Consider the following 26314-nt stretch of genomic DNA (forward strand, 5'->3'; position numbering starts at 1 on the left):
CAGGAGTCACGGCTGATAGAAATAGAAGCAGCCAGCATTGTGTGTACTTCTGGCCTTTTACCCTGTGCTGGTGGCCCCCGGACCCCCATTTATCTGATATTAATGACTCATCTGAAGGACATCAGTATTGTTAAAACCTTTAATAAAAAATCAAAAAACAAAAAAAAACCCTTTCAGAATCCAGCTGAGGTGACTCCCAGAATGACAAAGAAATCTACTTGGTTTTATATTGTATAATGAATACTGTAGCAACCCCCAAGGGGCAAGTCTGCACCAATTTCTCCTGATAAATAAATCATTCCGTTTCTGATATATATCCAAGCTAAGAGCAAAAATATGTGTCCGACAACAAGTCATAAGTAATTCATAAAGAGATGTGAGAAGTATATATCATTCATATGGTAATAAATAACCTACTAAATACAGATATACACTGGGAATCCACAGGCACAAGGTATCCTCAGCTGCCCCGGAGTCATAGGATTGGCCTCAGTGGTCAGGGTCTGAGAAAGAGATCCGTGATGTCACAGGTAGTGACATCACAAGCCCTTCACTGATTGGTCTCAGCAGTCATGTGACATCAGAGCCAGGCATGACATCATACTTTGTTTAGTGATATTATTCTATGTATACTATACGAGCTCTGGGGTCCATGCAGTGAGTGCCGCCTCCTCCTAATCTGGTGGTGTCACTTCACTATAGGTGTGTCCTGTGCCTGTATACTCAATGCCACACAAATAATCACTAAAGCACGTACCTCTGACTATATCGCTGTAGTGATACATGTCAGACCCTGACCTGGCATAGTCATACATATCTGCACTTTGTTACTCTTACCATGTGATGGTGCTGGGAGGCTTTAACACTAAACCTAGACATGAATGATATAAGGAAACCCGAGATTATCTTGCCCCCATTTTTTGTCAGTCTGATGGATTTAAGTTCCGGAAACAGTCTTGTAGAAATTCTGCAGGGGACATACTGGTACATAGAGGGAAATAGCTGATGATCAGGGACTTATATATTTCTCAATTTTATTTACAACCTGTATTTTCTATATTTAACGTTCCTTTAAATAAATCCTCCTTGTAAAGCTGATGCAGGTCCTTAGAGGGTGGAGAATGACACCAGGAGCATCAATGAGATAAGTCAGTCTCCTCCGCTCTCGCCCTGTACTAGGCATAACACTATATACTGTATTCATTTCTTTACATTAAATATTATAATGTGTTCCTGTCTCATCCTAAACTATGTGCCTTCTTTGTGTTCTTGTGCAGGACGTCATCGCTCAGATGGAACACCGGCACCAAAGAGAGAATGCTGATTAAAGTGACAGACCGCGAGCCCAGCTTCCTGATGCATCAGGGGAACGGTTACACTACTGACAATTCACAAGGTACCCGCTCCCGCCGACCGTCAGGAGGACAGCCATCACCCATCATGCAAACCTTCTCCGTCGATACTGACAACTCAGTGTTCTTTCCTGATAGAAAGCAGTCACCGTACATGAAAAGAGCGGATCACGTTGGCTCTTGTTCTCCATTACTTGGACGTGGTGAATCGTTCTGCACCTTACAATCCCAACACAGGAAGCATTCCAATGAGTCTCAGCCGTCTTCTCCTCGCTACGCCTATGAGCCCCCGTTATATGAGGAGCCCCCTATGGAGTATCAGGCTCCCATCTATGATGAACCACCCATGGAGATGCAGTACGATGCCAGTGGAAACTACAGAGCAATGTCCCCTCAGAAATCTCCCATTCGCAAACCGCATACCTTTCTTCAGTCTCCAAAACAGGCCTCCAACTCTCCATACCAACAGCTTGTGCTGACCAAACAGAAATGCTCTGACAGGTTCATGAGTCTGGATTACAGTCCTGCAGGCAAGGAATATGTCCGCCAGTTAGTGTATGTTGAACAGTCTGGTTCCAGCCCAAAGATGAAAACGGGATTACGGCATAAGTACACTCCTAACACGATAGGTGGGTCATACTCATTGCAACACAATCCTCCCTACATGAGGGACCAGCGTCTTGAAGTGAAATCTGGAGACTACAGTAGTATGGAAGGTTCAGATTTACGGCAGGCTCAGCAGCAGCAGCAGCATCAGTTCCACTCAGAAGATTCCATGTCTTGGTCTAGTCAGCAGGACACCATGTCCTCCGCAAGTTATTCTCCCAACACCAGGAAAAGGAAAAGCAGAAAACCGTCCTTGTCTCTGGAACCCAACCCATCTCCATGTGAAGGATCAGCTGACAGAGAGGGGCACAACGATCAGGGTATGACTGAGGACAGGCCTTCCTCCATGCCTAACCGACCACTCATGAGTCGAACAGAGAGCCGCTCCTCGGAGGCGGACATGCATCGTGGCTCTACAGAGGCGTTCATGGCGCAGGCCCGGCTTGCCTGGGAGGCCCAGCAGGCACACTTCCACATGAAACAAAGAAGTAGTTGGGACTCTCAGAAGGATGGCTCTGGCTACGAGAGTGATGGTGCCGTGCCTTTACCTATGCCTGGTCCTGTTGTTAGGGCTTTCAGCGAGGATGAAGCACTCGCACAGCAAGACAGCAAACACTGGAAGCGAAGCACCTTTGAGAAACTTGGATTTCCACAGATACTACTGGAAAAAAGTGTGTCTGTTCAGACTAATTTGGCTTCTCCGGAGCCGTATTTACATCCCTCTCAGGTAAAATACTGGATTTGTTTCTCTATCTATGTATATATGTATGTAGGTAGAGCTGGACCCTTATACATGGCCTCCTGCACACAACTGTAGTCTATTTCAGTACATTATTCTCACTTATCGTTTGCAGTTTACAGGTTATATACAGGACCATTACATGGGCCCACACACAACCGTCATTTTTATGGCTGTGTGTCCAGTCTGTAGAACAAAGAGCCGCAAAATATGGAGCAGGTCCTAAACCGGTCCCTTTTTGTAACTCCGGCCATTCATTCAAGTGTATGGGTTAGTGAACATGATGGTCAGCACATAGTCCGGTGTCTGTGTATCTGTGTGACATCAATTATATTTTCACTGACACACACACTGCACATGACATGTCCATGGGGTCTAATAGTTATGGTTTTCTTTATGGCAGATTTAGTAATCCTGTATATTATAATAGAGGGAGAAATAAAGCTCCCCATTATCTGCACTGGAAAAGCTTTATTACTCATACATAAACTCGCCCTCTGGAGCTCCACTGATCACTTTTGTGGTCACATGACCGACTCCACTCTATACTATGAATGCAACAATTGTTTGGCAAAAATCACCAATTTCCCATTCATGTATATCTGAAACTTTTAGTATGTAGAGCTAATACACCTAATAACAGCAGCGCATGACTAGTGAGTGTATATCCGATGTGTCCTATATAAATAGTATTCTGAATCATTAGAACGGATTGGACAGTTCTATTAGAGTCTAGTATATAGGGGCTATACGGCTCTCCAGTGTATAGGAGCTAGATAGTCCTCCAGATAAGTAATAGAGCTGAACATTACGGATTAGGGCACAAACACAGTAGCATATCCCCCCCCCCCCCCCCCCCCCCCGACATGTCCTGCCCAGCCAGTGCTCCACTACTCCTGAGATTGCCCAGTATATTGCTGAGACTTGTCGAGGGAGGGTAATGAATTGTATTTAGTGATAGCCACTGTGCTCGTGCCCTCTGAAAATTATACGACTTCTAAAATGAGGAGTTACGGGTCTGTAATGTCATTGGCAACCATTAGCCAGTCTGCTCAGTATTGCCGTGTCTGGGATAAGAAGAGTGCTGAGCGATAGAGGCCGGCCATCTTTTGCTGTTATAATGGTCTGATTGCCTAATGTAACATAAAATGCCACTGTCTCATATAGATTGGCAAGATTTATCTAGACGGACACTTTCTGCATTGGGTGCACATAATTTATGGTCAGGAGCATACAGTAATACTGCGGCATATCGTGCTGAGATCTGAACATCAGTTTCCGCCATCATTTATGTCAGTATACAAGTGTAAATGATAATAAATCTACCCCGTGGCCCTGCCCATGCCTTGGCAACTCTTTCCAGAAATTGGGCAGTGTAAAAAAAATTTGCTTAAACCTGGTTTGCAACCGGCAAAAATCGGCAGAGAGAAAAATCCTGGGGGTTCTTCTGTCTGCCGCTTTCAGTATGAAAATGACGGACACACAGCGGACCCCATTATTATCAATGGGGTCCACCAGTGTTCATGTGTAACCACCCTTTTTAGCAGTCTCGCTCTCCATTGTTCAGGTTCCCCCAGTGGACAGAGAGCCTGACACTAGTGTGAAGCTGGCGTAAGCCTTCTCACAGCTGAAGCATTGTTACAGTTGTATCACATAAAATACAGGTTGTATCCAGGCTATTTACAGAGGATTGCCTAATCTGGATACAGACGTGAGAAGTCATCAGTATGCCATTCACCGACAGCAAGCGGTGGGAACTCTCTACTTAAAACAACTACTTGATAGCACTCGGCACTTTGATGCCCCTTCCTAGTCTGTGTCTCACGGCCCTGTCTTTGTTCTGTGCAGGATTGCCAGAAGCAGACAGTTCCCTTTATCTGACAGATAAACCGATCTGAAATGGAAAAAAACAAAGTTTTAATGCAAAAATAAATTGTAATGTGAGGTCTTGATTTCCCAGCACAGTATGGCATCCTTCCACCCTGCAGGGCATTATAGTGTGAGAACCTGTGCAGCTGACAGCCGAGGCTCCGGGGATCGCTCGTGTCTTAGCCAGAATGTCAGGGAAGGGACGACAAGAAGAGAGTGATAAGCAAACAGGTGTCTCCTCAGTCCGGTGTCTCCTCTCCTCCCTGCTCAGTCACTTCTTATGTTTTCTTTAGAAATGAAGGAGGAATCAGAAGTAGTTGTAGGGAGGCTACAGGGGCGTCTGTGAAAATGGTTTATATTCTATCCATAGGACAGAGGATCATTTGATGATCAGTGGGGGTCCGACTGCTGAGACCCCCTCTGATCTTGAGAATGGGGTGTATTAACCCTATTGTGAATGTAGTGGTGGACGCTCCCAATCAATTCACTTTAGTGGGAGCGCCAGAGAAAGTTGAGTGCTGTCCTTCATGTATAGTCAGCACCACAGTCACTGTGGGGATCAAACACCCCTGTTCTTGGGAATGGTGGACGTCTCAGTGGTTGGACCCCAGTGATCAGCTGTTTATCCTTTGTCCTATGGAAAGGGAGTAAAACATTTTTGGGCATAACCCCTTTTAGATAATTCCACTCATTTAAATAAAGTTTGCACTATTGAATAGCACGGGCGAGTATAACAAACTCAGTAATACAGTATATCTTGTCAGGGTTCTGCCTGTTTCTGCTGTTATCAGGCTATTACCCCTTTCTCTGCTATATCTGTATTGCGGCAGACTGCTGGTCACATCACTTAGGTGACCCATATCAGTAGAAGTCTATGGAGAGGTGAAGAGTGGAGTATTGAGCAAGTGTAGGAGATAAGAGAAAAAAACAAGCTTGGGCTAGGTTCACACCCGTGCCTGCTCCATGTGCAGAATTTCTTGAATTTTTCCACATTTTTCAAGTAGAAACCCAGCGGATCCCATTATAGTCTATGGGGTCCTTGGGTAACCCCTTTTTAAGCGGATTAGGTTTCCATTCTTCAGGACCCCAAGGGGATCTGAAGAACTGAAAGCGGAACGCTAGTGAGAACCAAGTGTTATTCTCATGCTGGAACTGAATAAAAGCTTTCTATCAGAAACAAAGTGATTTCCTCACATCAGTAGATTTCAGTACTTCTCTTTATATGTCCTGCATGTTCTCGGGGCTGTCTCCTAGTAAGAGAGAGACAGTTATGGTGCTAGTCTCCGCTCAGAAGAAGCTCAGAGAGGACTGTAGTAATGTGTGTCATGGCACCGGGATAATATCTGCTGCCTCTGCCTCCACGGACCCATTCATTTCATGCAGTCAACCTGGGCTGCCAGGGGACCTGAACAACAGAGAGCTCGTCCACTGAAACACTGGTTACCCACGAATACCCGCAGACCCCACAGACCATAATGGGGTCCATTGGGCTTTCCACTGTATTTTATACTGAAAACAAATGGCTCCCGGAAAAAAGAACTGACCGGATCCCTTTGATTTCAATGGGAGCCATCTTTTTGGTCAGGATTTTGAGGCGAATTCGGCCTCAAAATCCTGACCAAAAAACTGTGTGTGAGCTCAGCCTTATAATATAAATGTTTGGTTCCATTCACTGACACCAAGCAGAGATCGTGAAAACAGTGACAAATGAATTCAGACTGTTTATTAGATAGCTACAGAACTTTTTATTATAGAGATGGTCAAACAAGAGAGGTTTAGTCTCAGACTGAGCTTATAGAAATAATAGGCCTGGGGAGGTGAAGTAAAATGTAAAGCGTCTCACTGGGGCCCCCGCACCACGTCTGGTTCTCTCCGGGCCCCTCCGGACTGCTGCGGCCTGTTATTGAGCCTCAGTGGCCACATCATGATGCAAGGTGAGTATCAGCAGTTTGTTATTTTATCTTCTCCTCCCTGGGCCTTTGTTTATTCCCCTCCGGTGTCTCCTGATATAATAAGGATTTATGGGGGGCAAATCGCAAATATCCCGGGTTCACCCGAATGCAGACTTTGGAAAATACATCACACACCCGGCTTGTTTTGCTGCGGTTCTGACTAAACCTCCATTGCTGCTGTCCCCGCTGTGAAGCAGATCAGGTTGTCAAGAGGGAGGCGGCAGCTTTTCTGGTGACAGAAAAATGGTCACATGACCCTGTGGTGATGTATTCTGTATGCTGTAATGATGTCCTGCCATGAAGCCCCCTCCTCACAGTCCTCTCTCCTCTCTATACATACACTGTCCTGCCATGAAGCCCCCTCCTCACAGTCCTCTCTCCTCTCTATACATACACTGTCCTGCCATGAAGCCCCCTCCTCACAGTCCTCTCTCCTCTCCATACATACACTGTCCTGCCATGAAGCCCCCTCCTCACAGTCCTCTCTCCTCTCTATACATACACTGTCCTGCCATGAAGCCCCCTCCTCACAGTCCTCTCTCCTCTCTATACATACACTGTCCTGCCATGAAGCCCCCTCCTCACAGTCCTCTCTCCTCTCCATACATACACTGTCCTGCCATGAAGCCCCCTCCTCACAGTCCTCTCTCCTCTCCATACATACACTGTCCTGCCATGAAGCCCCCTCCTCACAGTCCTCTCTCCTCTCCATACATACACTGTCCTGCCATGAAGCCCCCTCCTCATAGTCCTCTCTCCTCTCCATACATACACTGTCCTGCCATGAAGCCCCCTCCTCACAGTCCTCTCTCCTCTCCATACATACACTGTCCTGCCATGAAGCCCCCTCCTCACAGTCCTCTCTCCTCTCCATACATACACTGTCCTGCCATGAAGCCCCCTCCTCACAGTCCTCTCTCCTCTCCATACATACACTGTCCTGCCATGAAGCCCCCTCCTCACAGTCCTCTCTCCTCTCTATACATACACTGTCCTGCCATGAAGCCCCCTCCTCATAGTCCTCTCTCCTCTCTATACATACACTGTCCTGCCATGAAGCCCCCTCCTCACAGTCCTCTCTCCTCTCTATACATACACTGTCCTGCCATGAAGCCCCCTCCTCACAGTCCTCTGATCTCCATACATACACTGTCCTGCCATGAAGCCCCCTCCTCACAGTCCTCTCTCCTCTCCATACATACACTGTCCTGCCATGAAGCCCCCTCCTCATAGTCCTCTGCTCTCCATACATACACTGTCCTGCCATGAAGCCCCCTCCTCATAGTCCTCTCTCCTCTCTATACATACACTGTCCTGCCATGAAGCCCCCTCCTCACAGTCCTCTCTCCTCTCTATACATACACTGTCCTGCCATGAAGCCCCCTCCTCATAGTCCTCTCTCCTCTCTATACATACACTGTCCTGCCATGAAGCCCCCTCCTCACAGTCCTCTCTCCTCTCTATACATACACTGTCCTGCCATGAAGCCCCCTCCTCACAGTCCTCTCTCCTCTCTATACATACACTGTCCTGCCATGAAGCCCCCTCCTCACAGTCCTCTCTCCTCTCTATACATACACTGTCCTGCCATGAAGCCCCCTCCTCATAGTCCTCTCTCCTCTCTATACATACACTGTCCTGCCATGAAGCCCCCTCCTCACAGTCCTCTCTCCTCTCTATACATACACTGTCCTTCCATGAAGCCCCCTCCTCACAGTCCTCTCTCCTCTCTATACATACACTGTCCTGCCATGAAGCCCCCTCCTCATAGTCCTCTGCTCTCTATACATACACTGTCCTGCCATGAAGCCCCCTCCTCACAGTCCTCTCTCCTCTCTATACATACACTGTCCTGCCATGAAGCCCCCTCCTCATAGTCCTCTGCTCTCTATACATACACTGTCCTGCCATGAAGCCCCCTCCTCACAGTCCTCTCTCCTCTCTATACATACACTGTCCTGCCATGAAGCCCCCTCCTCACAGTCCTCTCTCCTCTCTATACATACACTGTCCTGCCATGAAGCCCCCTCCTCATAGTCCTCTCTCCTCTCTATACATACACTGTCCTGCCATGAAGCCCCCTCCTCACAGTCCTCTCTCCTCTCTATACATACACTGTCCTGCCATGAAGCCCCCTCCTCATAGTCCTCTGCTCTCCATACATACACTGTCCTGCCATGAAGCCCCCTCCTCATAGTCCTCTCTCCTCTCTATACATACACTGTCCTTCCATGAAGCCCCCTCCTCATAGTTCTCTGCTCTCCATACATACACTGTCCTGCCATGAAGCCCCCTCCTCAGAGTCCTCTCTCCTCTCTATACATACACTGTCCTGCCATGAAGCCCCCTCCTCATAGTCCTCTGCTCTCTATACATACACTGTCCTGCCATGAAGCCCCCTCCTCACAGTCCTCTCTCCTCTCTATACATACACTGTCCTGCCATGAAGCCCCCTCCTCACAGTCCTCTCTCCTCTCTATACATACACTGTCCTGCCATGAAGCCCCCTCCTCATAGTCCTCTCTCCTCTCTATACATACACTGTCCTGCCATGAAGCCCCCTCCTCACAGTCCTCTCTCCTCTCTATACATACACTGTCCTGCCATGAAGCCCCCTCCTCACAGTCCTCTCTCCTCTCTATACATACACTGTCCTGCCATGAAGCCCCCTCCTCACAGTCCTCTCTCCTCTCTATACATACACTGTCCTGCCATGAAGCCCCCTCCTCACAGTCCTCTGATCTCCATACATACACTGTCCTTCCATGAAGCCCCCTCCTCATAGTTCTCTGCTCTCCATACATACACTGTCCTGCAATGAAGCCCCCTCCTCATAGTCCTCTGCTCTCCATACACACACTGCCCTGCCATGAAACCCCCTCCTCACAGTCCTCTCTCCTCTCTATACATACACTGTCCTTCCATGAAGCCCCCTCCTCATAGTCCTCTGCTCTCCATACATACACTGTCCTGCCATGAAGCCCCCTCCTCATAGTCCTCTGCTCTCCATACACACACTGCCCTGCCATGAAGCCCCCTCCTCACAGTCCTCTCTCCTCTCCATACATACACTGTCCTGCCATGAAGCCCCCTCCTCACAGTCCTCTGATCTCCATACATACACTGTCCTGCCATGAAGCCCCCTCCTCACAGTCCTCTCTCCTCTCCATACATACACTGTCCTGCCATGAAGCCCCCTCCTCACAGTCCTCTGCTCTCCATACATACACTGTCCTGCCATGCCTCCTCATAGTCCTCTCTCCTCTCTATACATACACTGTCCTGCCATGAAGCCCCCTCCTCATAGTCCTCTGCTCTCCATACACACACTGCCCTGCCATGAAGCCCCCTCCTCACAGTCCTCTCTCCTCTCCATACATACACTGTCCTGCCATGAAGCCCCCTCCTCACAGTCCTCTCTCCTCTCTATACATACACTGTCCTGCCATGAAGCCCCCTCCTCACAGTCCTCTGATCTCCATACATACACTGTCCTGCCATGCACCCCCATCCTCATTGTCTTCTCTGTTCTCCATATAAATCACATTTACAAATACTTGAATTTTTTTTTTTTTGAGAAGCCATTACTATAATGAGTGTCATGAGTGTTTTGAAGTAAGTCAAACAATTATCTGATATGCAGAGTCGCAGATCTGTGTTAAAATTAGACCGCAGCCGATGTAACACGCACTAGTGATAAAACTGGGTCTCTGTCTGTTGTCTCGTAGTCTGAAGACCTCGGTGCCTGCGCTCAGTTTGAGAATAGTCGTAACAACAGGAACATGATGCCCAGTTCCAGCTGTGTCTTCCCAACCTTCACCTTGAGGAAGCCTTCCTCCGAGACCGACATTGAGAACTGGGCCTCCAAGCATTTTAACAAGCACACGCAGGGTCTTTTCCGGCGGAAGGTGTCCATCGCCAACATGCTGGCTTGGAGTAGTGAGTCCATTAAGAAGCCCATGATAATGACCAATGACCGCAATGTGAAAAAGGAGGCCTGTGAGATATTCAAGCTTATTCAGATGTACATGGGAGACCGTAGATCCAAGACTGACCAGCTCAGCGTCGCCTTAGAGATCGCCACAAAAGGGTGGAGCATGCAAGGACTGAGGGACGAGCTTTACATCCAACTGTGCCGACAGACCACCGAGAACTTCCGCTATGAAAGCCTGGCCCGGGGATGGGAATTAATGACCATTTGTTTGGCTTTTTTCCCACCAACTCCCAAATTTCATTCCTATTTGGAGGGATATATATATCGACACATGGACCCTGTGAACGATACAAAAGGTAAGACCCAATACACACAACATCTCCACAGCAGGGTGACCCGCCTCCAAATATCCAGCTATACATGAGAGTGTGCATTGGTGCTGGGGCCATGACATCTGTATTCTATATGTCATCACTAAGGCCCTATTCACATCTGCGTTTGGTATTCCGTTTGGGGAGTCCGCTTGGGGACCCCTTGAACGGAAACCTATATTCATTAAAAAGCAGTTTCCTAAAGGAAACCTGCTCACCCCATAGAGTATAATGAGGTCAAACATGTGGAGAGAAAGGTGCTGCTTACAGCAAATTATAGTCTATGGGGGCCGTCGGTTTTCCAGTTAACTGCTTTTTGATGCGTATGGGTTTCCGACCAAAAGCCGAACTCAGATGTGAACAGAGTTTAAGACAATTAGAGAAAATCTGTAAAACTCTGCAAACTTTTTATTTATTTATATTTGTAAAAGTTTTTAACTTTTCATTGTCCACAAATATACATAGGGTTATGTTTGTGCGAAAACCTCAAACCTTAACTTAGGAGCGTATACAAGTAACTGTTCTGTGGTGAGGCCTTCTCCCTATTTATTGTCTCCGCTCCTGCGAGGTACCATAATAACAGGAATCTATGGTGAACATGATGAATTATCAGGATTTTACTATTTGGATAATCTCGAGAAACAAGCAAGACAACAAATCTGTTCAGAAATGAAAGGGTTTGTGCCATTACGGGTTAAAAGAAAGAACAATGGGGATTCAGCCGAAATAACTTAGATTTGCAAAAATGTTTAACTTTTAATTGTTTACAAAGCTAAGTATGGTTATGTTCATGGAAAATAACATATATATATATATACACACACATATGTATAATACTGTGCATCACCTCCTTAGTATAACAAGACCTGCACAATCTGCTTGATGGTTGTGTCCTATCCATGAGACTGTAGAGATGTATGAGCTCCGCTGTATGAGCCCCCTCTGGGACCCTTGGAGCTATAATTGTATGTTGGTCTGATAAGCGGAGTATGCGCTGGTGCTGCCAGGTCCCAACTTTCGGCTGTGTCATGTGTTTTTTGTTGTCCATATTGTAGCCTTGAGAGCATGTAGCTGCCCCCCCTGTATAACCGGGTATAGAGGTACCAGGTATAACTGTCAGGGATATTACCACATGCTAGCTCTTTGTATATTTTATTCAATTATTTATAATTGTTTTAATTTTGTACTTATATAGTGCTAACCTATTCTGCAGCAGAGTACAGAAATGATTACCAATGACATACTGTTTGTGGTTTATTGTTATTTGGGTATCAATAACCTGGTGGGAAGCTTTGACATAAAGGTAATGCCAGGAAATGCTTTTTTTGTTTAAATCACATTTTTAAACATACTTCTTTAGAATTTTTACTCAGGTTGTTCTTCATCTTCCATGTTATTATCTATATTTTTAAAAAAATGCAATTCTAATTCTTGTCCTAAGGCCGTGTTCACACCTGTGTCGTTCCGTGTCTTTTGGAAGCAGCCAGATGAAAAATTACTGCAAGTCCAACAATCTCATTATAGTCGGTGTGTCCATCATTTAACAGATTCCATTGTGTCCATTTTTCAGAAAGAAGGATGCAGGTGTGAACATAGGTCAAACCTAAAATATTTAGTGACTTCTTGTCTCCTGGAGATGGATCATGAGCCATAGACATAATGTTTTGAAGCAGACCCTAGTGACTTCTATAGGAGGGTGTTAGGCTGAGGTCATTGTATAGGCGCTGATGAGATGTGATATCACCTATAGTGACTGATGGATTCTGTGTGATGTATACTTATATCTGATAGCTGTCAGCGTCAGTCTGCTGTAAAGTGAGTCAGAACTGCTGAAATTTTAGGATTTTTTTTTTTTTTTTGAAATTTAGATAATAACATGGAATAAAAAAAATTAGCAAAACTTCTTTAAAAATATGTTTAATAGAAAACACAATTTAACAATCTGTAATACATTCCATTTAATGGAAATACCTTATCTACATACAGTAGAAGAGGTGGCAGATGGGATGTGACTATATACAGGGCCTGCTGAAGGACACTGGGGTTATACAGCAGAGACTAGGATACAGATCTGGGGGAATCTGCAATGAGTTTTCACAGCCCAGTTCACATACATTAATATTTCCATAGCAGATTTTTTGGTGCCACTGCAGGAAATACATGGCCTGTCACTTATTTTGGGTGGAAATCACTAGCAATAGTCCTATAGAATGACATTCGGGATACTCGTCTTACAGATCCAGAAGAGCCTACAGCGAAAGCTCAGCCTCCGGTTGTATCACGGAAACTGCACAACAGATTTAATGACCGCCACCACCTCAAACATGTGACCCGCAGGGACCCTGGGACAGGTCATTAATAAGTCCTGTACAACACCCATTAAAATGTGCTGTGTGAATACAGGTTAAACCTAAGACACGAAGAAGGGAAAGTGTATATTGTTCCTGCTAAGATTAGCAGTCTGGAAATGATATGGTTAATATAAATTGGAGGAAAGCCTTGTTCCTGCAGCTCCTTCTTCAGGATGATTTGTTAGACGGCTGCTGTTTGGTCTCGTACACCTGCCCCATCGGCATCTGGCAGCGAACGCCACAATCTGCCCAGCTGCTTCCCAATGAAGCCGCAGAATTCTGCAGACTCCGCTTTCCTGACACTTCCATGCACTTCCTGTAGGAGCAGATGGCGGGGCACATTGTCGGGGGAGGCGGGGGTCCTACATATTACAATTACTTTTATTTTACTGTTCATCACAATGAGAGAATTAGATCAGTCACTCATATCATTGCTTAGAAATCCCCCTTTGTTCCACAAGTATTACCCTATTAATATCATTTTTCCAAAATCTGTGAATTTCGAAGCATTTGTTATTGTGTAAGTGTATGTGGGTGACCCCTGTGTGGTGACGCCTTCTCCCTCCCTGGTCCTAGCTCAGGGGTCCTCACTCCATGTTTTCTGCCTGGCGTTCAGTATCTGTCTTACACTAAGGCCTTGTTAGCGTAAAGTCTGCAGGCAACTCTCCTGTAAAGCAGAGACAAGTCACATGATCTGTCAGAGGAGCCCCTGCATCGCTGTCTGATCAGAGTTGTGCTCCTTGGGATGTTCCAGGTTATCTTGCAGAACTATGCTAGAAATACACGGAGGTCTGTGATATATAATAATATAATGATATATTGATGATAATGATATCAGAATATATTCTTCCCCATTGCATGCTGAGTGCAGAGCTTTGCAGCAGATAAATGTTCATGTTCAGGCAGCTCCATGCCGCTGAAACCCCGTCCATATGTTGTCATCAAAGATCATACAATCATCATGTGGAATCGTATCTCCTGGGATTCATTGGTCTCATGTCTGCCGCACCGTGAGAATGTGTTTTTGCTATGGACTCCTTTCCAAGGCAGCAATTAGGAGTCTGCAATGTTTCGGTCTCACAATATCTGCATGTCCATAGATAGGATAGTGCGAACTGTATGACCATGATCTGTGTCCATACATAAATCTGCACTGAGCTGTAAAGTGGCCTCTAAACTACCTTGACACATGGCGGTGAATTTACTCACCGAGCTACGCCAGTGTTATGGCATAGGTGGGCCTAAATGTGGCACCTTTGGCCATGGCTCTTTTTTGCACCAAAAATGACCACATTGCTATTTCTGCACCTTGCTTTTTATGAAAGTGGGCAAAGATCAAGGTAAGCCGAGGACACCCAATTTACCAGAACTCACACCGGGTGCACCTGAAGCCTCTTAATGATTCGATGAGACGCAATTCATGCCAGCAGAGGAATTTATGTAACCTGAGGAAACGCCAATCTTATTAAATCCCCCCTAACCATTGCCTGTATTGCTTTGCATTTTTTAGAGGTTTTTTTGTTGAGTTTTTTCCTGAATTTTTTTCTTGTAATGAAATCAATAGGAATATGAGTGAAAAAAAGCAAAAAACCGGAGCCACGTTCATCATTCTGCTTTATACTCCAGCAACATCCAGAGCCACATTCATAGTTCTGCAGTTTTGTCTCCAATCACTTCTGGAGCTGCATTGTGAAGCATTAGTAATTAGTATTAGCGTTTCTTCTCCAGAGGAGGTATAAACATCACATTTCACGTTAGACCTTGTTCCGTACAGATTCTATGTCCTGATTCACACCGAGAGCTGCGTTTCCAGCTATGCTGGTTCCGGGTTAGCTCTTATGTGTCAGCACATGGTAACAATAGGAGTTATGCATTGTGGGTGATGTAGCATACTGACGGTGTATAATTCTCTGCATCGGAGCTCTCACAGTCCCGTCACCTTGTTGCATTTCCATGAGATGTGTGTAGACGCAGCATTGATCAGTTTTCCTGCGTTCCTGCCATATTTGTCTTGTGCCTCCACCTTGTTCTGTTGTGTTCATCATTTTGTTTGTTCCCCAGTGAATCATCACATAAAAGAACTTCTGGAAAGGAAGAAGAAATCCAAAATGAGAAAGAAACCTAAGCCTTATATCGAAGAGCATGATGGTAGGGCGACGAGCTGTCTCTGTAGTGGCTTTACCCCTCTAGAATAACCCGCTCCAGCTTTCTGTGTCACTTCTCTCTCACCCTGGTCTACACTCAACCAGATACCGCTTCTTAGGCCAGACTTAATCTAGATGACCAGACGCCATGAAATATCCTATCCTTCACTCACAGATCTCAGAACCTAACCCTGCCATGCAGCTGCGCCTCTCACATCTGTCTGCTGACAGAAAGACGTTGCGTGCATGGAAATGTCCTACTCATCCGGCAACACAACAAATGCAATTACCAGAACTGATCCTATAGAAAACTATGGGATCACTTCTGATATCAGTTTCCCCACTGGTGTTTCTACACCGCCAGATCAATGGTTATATCTCAAGGTAACCTCAGCACTTATAGATAACTAAAACTGTAAGAAGGGTGTGTGCAGCTTGGACAGACCTCTTTAAAACTCTGCATTTACAAAATAACACCCAGGGAAAGATGAAAATCTAAAAAATCCTGGAAATTCAGCCTGCTCGCAGGTCTACGGACAGAGTGTAGACTGCCACAATGGCGCCCGTATTATTATCGGAGCACTCCCATTGTTCTGGTAATAACTAAACCTATCATGGGAGAATCGCCATTGACGCAGCTCAGCCCTGAGGACAAATGCAGCAAGTTAAGGAGATATTTTAGTGTCATCTGGTCAGTGAATGATTTTACTAAACCACATCTAATCCATCTTGTACCTCTCTACCTCCGCTGTCTTAGCCATCCTGCCTCACTGTGCAGTCTCCAGCTTGTTTGTCTATATAGATATAACATATAGTTTGTCGCAGCGTTTTGCTGATACTTGGACATTACCATACCGTATATTGTGATATATTGGTAGGCTCTGTGTCCCCCCCCCTTCCGTCTGAGGTCTATGATAGCGCTACCTCCTTGCTGTCTCACCGTTCTCCACTAATGGATTGTGAAGTTTTACAACTTGTCGCAGTTTTCTTTCTTGTGTTTGTACAATTCAGTAGCGCTAAAAAAATCAGTGGAAGTTATGTTGAGAATTTTTGCATCTAGCCGCGACCAGCATCATGATCTGTCAATTCTGAGCAAATGCAGGGCCCACTTGTAAGGTCTGTCCTAAAAATACATGTGCTGTTTGGTTTGTTACACAAACTTACATGCAAGGCTATAGGTGGTGCAGACATATCAATCACTATAGGGCCTGGGAGCTTCAGGGAGCCCAAAGGCCTCTCCAGTAATAGCACATGGTAAGAAGGGGCCCCATTACATAGGATGCTTTGGGGCCCAGGAGCTACAAGTTACGTCTCTGCTTACATCATGAGTGTTATCTCCTCCTCTGTGCTGTGTCCATCCAGGTAAGTAATAGTTTGTGCTTCAGATTAGCCCTGTATAATATCATGACATTCATTAGCGGACGAGGACCTTCTACACATATGAAGTGTCTACACCAAAGTGGTATATTTCATGCACCATGTCTATGTTACAAAGCTTTGTGAATCCCCACAGTTGCATTATTCAGCTTCAGAAGTTCCCGACAGCACAAATGAATGAAGACCAATATTGGGCTGACCCCGGTGACCCCTGCAGAAAGTGGTGAAGGTAGATGAAGGTGTAAGAAGATGAGTGGGCGATAATATGGAAATGCATTTAGTCGGCGTCTTGCTGTCCTGACTCTTTGTACATCTGGCTGCGCCGATGCTGAGCTCAGAGGATTTTACTAATGCACGATGAATAAGATAAGCTGCGGCCTGCGCTTTCCACTGACATTTGGTAGCTTGGCTCATGGTTTTATACTTGAGAACAATTGGCTGCGACGTTGATGAGAATTGAAGAAGAGCTATGGGAAGAGTGGATGGTCTCGGAATAATATAACAGAGCCTGTGTCCTGCTTATCCCATCAGTCATGGCCTTATAAATTATATTGGGTCCAATACCAGAAACGAGACGGCAGCCGCAGCGCCCTCTACAGTTGTCATCCAGTAACAGCCACAGTATCTTAGCCATTGCCCCTATAAGTAGTCTCTAATGTCTCCATAACAGCGGCAGTGCCCCTATATAGTTGGTGGCTTTCTTTACAGACTTGCCGTGGAATAAATGATGAGTATCTCTGTAATATGGCTTCAGCACCGGGTATAGCTACTGTATGAATCTCCTTTGTGAGTATCAGCGTGGGCCTGTGTGATGAGTCCTGACACCTATAGATCTTCTATAGTCACTTCTTTAGACTTCTTGAAGCTTCACACACTTGGTTGCTTGGTCATTCTAAGTTGACTGTTACAATTCTGGGAGTTACTTCTTCTTTATAGCTTTGTGCTTTGTATGAAGGGTTGGAGTCAGTAGAGCTGTGGAGTCAGAGTTTGGGCCAGGTTTGGATTCAGTCACTGTGAAAAAAAAAATGACTGACTTGTAACTTCAGAATAAATGTTCTCAGTATTTCTAATAATATTTAGCAATTATTAACCCCTTCCCGACATCCGCCGTAATAGTACGGCGATGCCGGAAGGACTTCAGAAAATGTGTGCGCATCATGCGCTGCGGGTGTCAGCCATATCTTAGGGCTGACAATGCCCTGTAACACCCGCAGTCAAACATGACCACCGGCAACTCAGGGGTTTTCGATATACTATGGTGCCGATCGGCACCCCCCGCGACAGTTTCGGAGGGTGCCAGTGTTTGTAGGGGGCAGCCCGGGGTCTTATCAGTGACCCCAGGTCTGCCCCGACTCCAAACGTGTTTAATTCAAACAATGCACTTTATTGGATTTCAAACACACGACGCCTTCACCAGCGTTTCGGGGATTAAATTAAACACGTTTGGAGTCAGCGCAGTGTTATTCCTGAATTCTGGTCATTTATCCCTGTTATACCACCCGGTGTGGGTGTTGGGTTTCCTGCTGCTCATCAGTGCTCCAGTTCATTACTGTCAATACCTCCAAAAGGACTGTTGGAGCGGACAGAATTTGGTCGCTCGGTACAATTGTTTGTCCCAGGTCTGCCCCATCACTTACCACCTCCACGTACCTGGTTGATCCTGCCCAAAAGGAAGCTGTCAGCCTTGTGCGTCTACACGGGGCTGAGAGCTTCCTGTGTTCTGCAATACACTTACACGTGTATTGCAGCGTATATCTAGTGAAGCAGTGATGAACAGATCACTGCTCCAATCCCCCATGAAGACAGAAAAAAAAAAAGTGATAAAAAAGTAAAAATAAAAAAGTTTAAATAAGTTTAAAATAAATTAGAAATAAATAGAGCCACAAAAATCCCTTTTTCCCCCGTATAAAATGTTTTATTACGTAAAATAAAGAAAAATAGAAAAGAACATTACATATTATGTATCACCGCGCCCGTAATAACCTGAACAATACAATTAAAACATTATTTAACCCGAATGGTGAACGTCATTAAAAAAAAAAAAACGTAGAAAACCGCACAAAATAATGATTATTCACCACCTTTCCCTTACAAAATGTTCAATAAAAAGTAATCAAATGGTCAGATGTAAACCAAAATGGTACCAATAAAAAGCAGAGGTCATCCCGCAAAAAATAAGCCCTCAACCAGCTCTTTCTAGCGAAAAATAAAAACGTTATGCCTTTCAGAAGATGGCGATGCAAAAATAATTGATTTTTACATCCCACCCAGAAAGAGTTAATAAAATGTCGTCAATAAGTTACAGGCACCCCAAAATGGCGGCATTGAGAAGCTCATCTAATACCGCAAACACCGAGCCCTCATATGGCCACATTGCCAGAAAATAAAAATAAAAATCTAGCTTGTACAATGTGAAGACAAAATCCCCAAAAGTCGCCAAATTATTAGGACATACGTGGCTGTGACTAGAAGGAAATGTATAAGCGGTGCGAGCGTTTTCAGGGACCCCCCATATTTAGAGCTTATGAGAGAAGACACCAGCACTGATCCCCCAGAATGCCTCTCTCCCCCATCCGTGTCATAGGAGCTAGTGGGAACATAGAATGGGATTTGGTGTGCCCAATTTACTCCGCACAGCTTACATATTCACTTCGGAGTTACTAATGCTACTACATCACTTGATAAATTCTTTGAGGGGGGCGGTTTTCAAAATGGGGGGGGGTCACTTTCTAGAGGTTTCCACTGTTTTGACTCCTCAAGGGCTTTGTAAATGCGACATGAAACTGATCACAGCCAGATCTGCCCTCTAAAAGCTCCTTGGCGCGCCTTCCCTTCTGCGTCTCGCGGTGCGTCCATATATTAGTTTACACCCACAAGTGGGGTACTGTGGTAGTCGGGAGAACTTGCCTAACAAATTGTGGGGGGCGTTTTCTTCTTTAACCCCTTGTGAATGTGTAAAATCTAGGGATAAACAAAAATATTAGTAAAATAAAATCAAATTTGAAAATTTCACCTCCATTTTGTCTTCATTTCTGTTAAGCACTTATAGGGTTAAATTACTTGGTATATGTTGCTTTGGCTTATTTAAGGGGTGCAGTTTTGAAAATGGGGTGATTTATAGGGGGCTTTAATACAAGGGTCTTTCAAAACCCCTTCATAACTGGATTAGTCCCTTAAAAAATGGGTTTTGGAAATTTCTTGAAAATTTTGAATATGGTTGTTTCACTTGTAAATCTTATAATCTCCGTAAAAAATAAAAGAGTGACTAAAGTCTGATGCTACATAAAGCCGAGACCTGAGCCATGAGATTTAGGAGAGATGGCGGGCTGACTATCTGTATGCAATGCACATCGTATCAAACTTTATAAAATGCAGAGTTTTCAAAATTTCCAGCAAATTTCCTATTTTTTCATAATTAAACACAAAACATATCATCCAAAATTTACTACTAACATGAAGTACAATGTGTTACGAAAAAACAATCTCACAATCACTTTGGTAATTTAAAGCATTCCAAAGTTATTACCACATAAAGTGATACATGAGCTTGGTCAGGAAGTCAAAAAGTGCCATCAGCGGGAAGGGGTTAATATATAATAGATTAGATGTTAGGGAATAGCCAGATGATAATTCCCCCAGAAGCTGCTGGTGAACCCTGGAGGGAGGGGCACAAGGGACAGTGAGCCCTAAACTGAAGCCCCCCGCTTGCCCTTCCTATTGCCAGACCCTATCCTAAGTAATAGGCGACAACCACAAAGACAATCCCTCCCTGAATACGTGAAACACAAAACGCAGACAAGACGAACAACAACAAAGGGAGGTCAGGTAGCCAGGGTTCGGTAACAAGAGAGCGATGCAGTGCCAAATCGGAGTCAAGAGAATAGTCAGTAGGAAAGCCAGAGGTCAAGGATAAGCATACAAGTAAATAACAGCAAGAGATACCAGAAAGCAAGGGCAATAACCGGCACCAGTGTGACTGTGAGCCAAGACTAAATAGGGGAGGAAGAACCCGCCCAGAACCTGACAGCAAGGAAAGCTGTCAATCACAGGCAAGACAGATTAACCACTTAATGAACAGAGGCAACCTTGGCAGAAGACGGGTGTGGTGCAAATCCAATTAAGGACTAGAGCCGTGTTCACACAGTGCAACTAAAAACCTTAAGCAAATTGTCAAACTGCACACGCCTCCGGCGCCGCAGCATGCGAGCAGAGGGTGGCGCAGAGGCCCGAACAGGCAGAGATGTTACATTAGATATAAAGCTTGTTACGTATTTACTGTCCTAAGAATTCAGCCGCTGGATCTTTACTTCTTCTGCCTGATCGTGGCTGTCGGAGTCTGGCTGTAGAACATAGCGGAGTCGGTTTTTTATGGTGTTTCTAGCCTATATAGAATGGCCGCTCCTCCCCGCAAAGTCCTTCCCTGGCATACCCACTGTGTAAAAAGTGTTTGTAGTATAGAAAGTTGTCGTTTTTGGTGCAAAATTCACCATTTGGGGCGAAAAACTGCAATAGTTTTATAGCAATTACTGGTGTAATTATAGCAATTACTGGTGTAATTACTGAGGTACTAATAAGTCCCCCTCCCCCATCCTGTTATCTGGATGATACAGGAGAACAATATCTGCTTATTACAGTCCATATCAGTAGATGAGAACATGCTGGGGGGTATATTGTATGAAGTCACCGCTTATAGGATGTCCGTGCAGGGATTGGATCTGAATCCTCGGTGGTCCGGGGTCCAGACAGCACATTGAGGCCCTTTCACACCAACTACATATCTGTCTGTGTGCAGAATAGACACCATATGGACACGTTATCAACAAAGGCGCCGCAGTATTTTTTTTCTCAACTTGTCTCAGCCATTGAGGTTTATACTTCTGCGAAAAAAATGTCCGTCGTTCATGCGCTGCCCGCGTTTCACAGATTTATTGCAAGGTGATGCTGAAAACTAAAGATGGCAGCATCCATTGTATTTTGTGGATACAGACAAGTGATCAGACACGGATGGCACATGGGAACACACTACCAAGTGCAATGTCTAACAGATAGTGTGAAAACAGCCTTAAGCTAGCGTCACAATACAGAACATGCTGAGGAGGTGAGATGGACGCCCAGACGTCTCACACTACGACGGACTCTGCAGGTGAATAAGGAGCACAATCCAAGACTAGATCCTGCAGGCTGACTATTTCTCTGCCTCCTGCTCCAATTTCTGACTCTCAATGAAAATAGGAATCAGAATCAGCGCAGAATCCGTTGTGTGACCGGGCCCAGACTGAAATCTCTTAGCCTAAGGCCCCACATTGCAGATTTGTTGCAGATTTTGCTGCAGTTTTTTGAGCCAAAGTCAGGAGTGGATTGAGCAGAAGGTAGAAGTATAAGGACTAGAGATGAGCGAGTACTATTCGATCGAATACCTCCCGGCCATAGGTATTCATGTAAGCAGCCGAACACCAAGGGATTAAGCGCATCAAATATTCGATGTGTTTAACCCCTTGGTGTTCGGCCGCTTACACGAATACCTATGGCCGGGAGGTATTCGATCGAATAGTACTCGCTCATCTCTAATAAGGACTTCCTAGATATTTCCTTTTTTTTTTTTGTAGCCACTATTGATTTCGACTCAAAGAACTGCAACAAAATCTGCAACAGAATAAGCTGCATTTCAGCAATGTGGGGCCCCAGCCTTATGTACTTTTTTGTACACTTTTTGGTGCAGTTTTTTTTTTTTTTTTTTTTAGCCAAAGCCTGAAGTGGGTCCCGCAGGTTGGAGAACAATCCGTCCTTTATATTTTACCATTCCTTCTGAATCCATTCTGGGCTTTGGTATTCCAAGCTTAAAGAGGACCTTTCATCAGATTGGGCACAGGCAGTTCTATATACTGCTGGAAAGTGCGCTGTACAGCGATATAGGCGCTGCTGTGAAGAGGGATGTTCCTGGCAGACTCAGGAACGCCCTTCTGACTGTAAAGCGCTACGGTACCAGGACCAATAGCGCATTACCCGGGGCACAGATCGGGTCGGCTTTCCAGCAGTATTTAGAACTGCCTGTGCCCAATCTGATGAACGGTCCTCTTTAACAGAACTGCCTGTGTGATATCAGTCTTAGTGTAGTCATTATCCTGGCACAGCTCTTCTGTCTTTGCTCTCTTCTTTCTTCCTTCTCTTCTTTCATCTTTCCTTTCTTCTCTCTCTTCTGTATTTTCTTTCCTCTTCTCTTCCCTCTATTCTTTCTCTCCTCCTCTACACCTTCTCTCTTCTTTCCTTCTCTTCTTTCTCCTTCTCTTCTCTTCTCTTCTCTTCTCTTCCATCTTTCTCAGTTCTTGTGATTCCTCACAGTACATTCCTCTTCTGTCATGAATAACCATCCTGTGTGGAATCCTTGTCACTTCTCACCTCCATCTTTGCTGGCAGCTGTCAGAGAGACACGTGCATCTGTGTACGATGGGCCCAAGGCTCACGTGTCTTGCAGTCTGATTAGGAAAAGCTCAGAGATGGCAACATAGCAAAAGCTTCAATCCCAAATGTAATGTGCAGAAGTGGGAGTGACCGCACCATGTACAGCAGGATGGAGGGCTCAGGGGAATAATTGTGCCAAATGTAATATTAAGTGTGCGCCATCTTCAGGTAGGTTTACACTACTGTGAATGGTGTCCATTTCTCTCAAACAACATAGAAAGAGAGCAACAGACATTAACTATAGAAAGCAGATGGAGCCTCCCGGGTGTTTCTTCTTCTTTTGCATTCAGGACTTTTTGCTCTGTTACAAAAGTAAAAAAATATGATGAAAGAAATTGTCCATTTACATTACAGTCAATGGGACCAGACAGAGGGGACTCTGTGCAAGTCCTTCACCTTTCGCTGTTAAAGTTCGTTGCTCTCATCCTATGAAGAATGAGAGCCGTGGACATTCACAGAAACAGTGTGAACATCTCCTTATTGAGCCGCTGGACTCTTCATCTCTCTAAGTAAAATCTTCTTTCATATTAATCCATACAATCATGCTTTTCTTCACACCACGTAATGGACATCTTATACACATGACAGTGTTAGTCCATCATCATTTTGTTGCACGTTAGGTTTCTAACTCGTGTCATGTATATTTCTGGTGAATATCACTTGCGCTATTTTTCTTGTACGATCCTGTTGATTGATGTGTTCATTGTTGACAAGAAGGCAGGGTGTGATCTATGGCAGCACAAGCAGATGTCCCATGTACCCTTAATGCACCCCAGCCATCAACACTACAGCTTGGGAAACTACAACTCCCAGCATGCTTGACTCACTTCTGTGGGACTTCCAAGAACAGAAGAGCAAGTGACCAGGGTTACCTACCCCAGCATTGGGGGATTACTACCCTAGATCAGTGCACTGTAGTAAAAAAAAATTCCATTTCAAAGTAAGGATATGTTCACACATGGCAGCTTCCTTCTTGGATCTCGCCAAAAATCTATATTAAGTGGGTGAAATCCACCTGCTGACTTTTTCACTGGTTGTTGTCTGTGTATCTGATCTCGGTGTCTGTGTATCTGATCTCCTTGTCTGTGTATCTGATCTCCTTGTCTGTGTATCTGATCTCGGTGTCTGTGTATCTGATCTCGGTGTCTGTGTATCTGATCTCGGTGTCTGTGTATCTGATCTCGGTGTCTGTGTATCTGATCTCGGTGTCTGTGTATCTGATCTCCTTGTCTGTGTATCTGATCTCCTTGTCTGTGTATCTGATCTCGGTGTCTGTGTATCTGATCTCGGTGTCTGTGTATCTGATCTCGGTGTCTGTGTATCTGATCTCGGTGTCTGTGTATCTGATCTCGGTGTCTGTGTATCTGATCTCACCGCTCCGTGTCTGTGTATCTGATCTCGGTGTCTGTGTATCTGATCTCGGTGTCTGTGTATCTGATCTCGGTGTCTGTGTATCTGATCTCGGTGTCTGTGTATCTGATCTCGGTGTCTGTGTATCTGATCTCGGTGTCTGTGTATCTGATCTCGGTGTCTGTGTATCTGATCTCGGTGTCTGTGTATCTGATCTCGGTGTCTGTGTATCTGATCTCGGTGTCTGTGTATCTGATCTCGGTGTCTGTGTATCTGATCTCCTTGTCTGTGTATCTGATCTCGGTGTCTGTGTATCTGATCTCGGTGTCTGTGTATCTGATCTCGGTGTCTGTGTATCTGATCTCCTTGTCTGTGTATCTGATCTCGGTGTCTGTGTATCTGATCTCGGTGTCTGTGTATCTGATCTCGGTGTCTGTGTATCTGATCTCGGTGTCTGTGTATCTGATCTCCTTGTCTGTGTATCTGATCTCGGTGTCTATGTATCTGATCTCAGTGTCTGTGTATCTGATCTCGGTGTCTGTGTATCTGATCTCGGTGTCTGTGTATCTGATCTCGGTGTCTGTGTATCTGATCTCCTTGTCTGTGTATCTGATCTCGGTGTCTGTGTATCTGATCTCCTTGTCTGTGTATCTGATCTCGGTGTCTGTGTATCTGATCTCGGTGTCTGTGTATCTGATCTCACCGCTCCGTGTCTGTGTATCTGATCTCGGTGTCTGTGTATCTGATCTCGGTGTCTGTGTATCTGATCTCGGTGTCTGTGTATCTGATCTCGGTGTCTGTGTATCTGATCTCGGTGTCTGTGTATCTGATCTCGGTGTCTGTGTATCTGATCTCCTTGTCTGTGTATCTGATCTCGGTGTCTGTGTATCTGATCTCGGTGTCTGTGTATCTGATCTCACCGCTCCGTGTCTGTGTATCTGATCTCGGTGTCTGTGTATCTGATCTCGGTGTCTGTGTATCTGATCTCGGTGTCTGTGTATCTGATCTCGGTGTCTGTGTATCTGATCTCCTTGTCTGTGTATCTGATCTTGGTGTCTGTGTATCTGATCTCGGTGTCTGTGTATCTGATCTCGGTGTCTGTGTATCTGATCTCGGTGTCTGTGTATCTGATCTTGGTGTCTGTGTATCTGATCTCGGTGTCTGTGTATCTGATCTCGGTGTCTGTGTATCTGATCTCGGTGTCTGTGTATCTGATCTCGGTGTCTGTGTATCTGATCTCCTTGTCTGTGTATCTGATCTCGGTGTCTGTGTATCTGATCTCCTTGTCTGTGTATCTGATCTCGGTGTCTGTGTATCTGATCTCGGTGTCTGTGTATCTGATCTCGGTGTCTGTGTATCTGTTCTCGGTGTCTGTGTATCTGATCTCACCGCTCCGTGTCTGTGTATCTGATCTCGGTGTCTGTGTATCTGATCTCGGTGTCTGTGTATCTGATCTCGGTGTCTGTGTATCTGATCTCGGTGTCTGTGTATCTGATCTCGGTGTCTGTGTATCTGATCTCGGTGTCTGTGTATCTGATCTCCTTGTCTGTGTATCTGATCTCCTTGTCTGTGTATCTGATCTCCTTGTCTGTGTATCTGATCTCGGTGTCTGTGTATCTGATCTCGGTGTCTGTGTATCTGATCTCGGTGTCTGTGTATCTGATCTCGGTGTCTGTGTATCTGATCTCGGTGTCTGTGTATCTGATCTCGGTGTCTGTGTATCTGATCTTGGTGTCTGTGTATCTGATCTCCGTGTCTGTGTATCTGATCTCGGTGTCTGTGTATCTGATCTCGGTGTCTGTGTATCTGA

The 26314-nt window shown here is 45.2% G+C and overlaps 1 protein-coding gene across 3 annotated transcripts in view; it reads left to right on the forward strand.

The window, feature by feature from the left end:
• Positions 1–26314, forward strand: part of ARHGAP39 (Rho GTPase activating protein 39) — a 207398-nt gene that overhangs the window by 81016 nt on the left and 100068 nt on the right. For 2 of the 3 annotated variants that reach the window (XM_075270001.1, XM_075269998.1), the window contains exons 3-5: positions 1278–2685; positions 10247–10808; positions 15236–15322. In XM_075270001.1, the coding sequence (XP_075126102.1) occupies positions 1278–2685; positions 10247–10808; positions 15236–15322 (2057 nt within the window). The remainder of the gene's footprint in view (positions 1–1277; positions 2686–10246; positions 10809–15235; positions 15323–26314) is intronic. The other variant, XM_075270000.1, reaches the window with a different exon arrangement.

Source organism: Leptodactylus fuscus, chromosome 4 (assembly GCF_031893055.1).
Source record: "Leptodactylus fuscus isolate aLepFus1 chromosome 4, aLepFus1.hap2, whole genome shotgun sequence".
NCBI classification, from domain to species: domain Eukaryota; kingdom Metazoa; phylum Chordata; class Amphibia; order Anura; family Leptodactylidae; genus Leptodactylus; species Leptodactylus fuscus.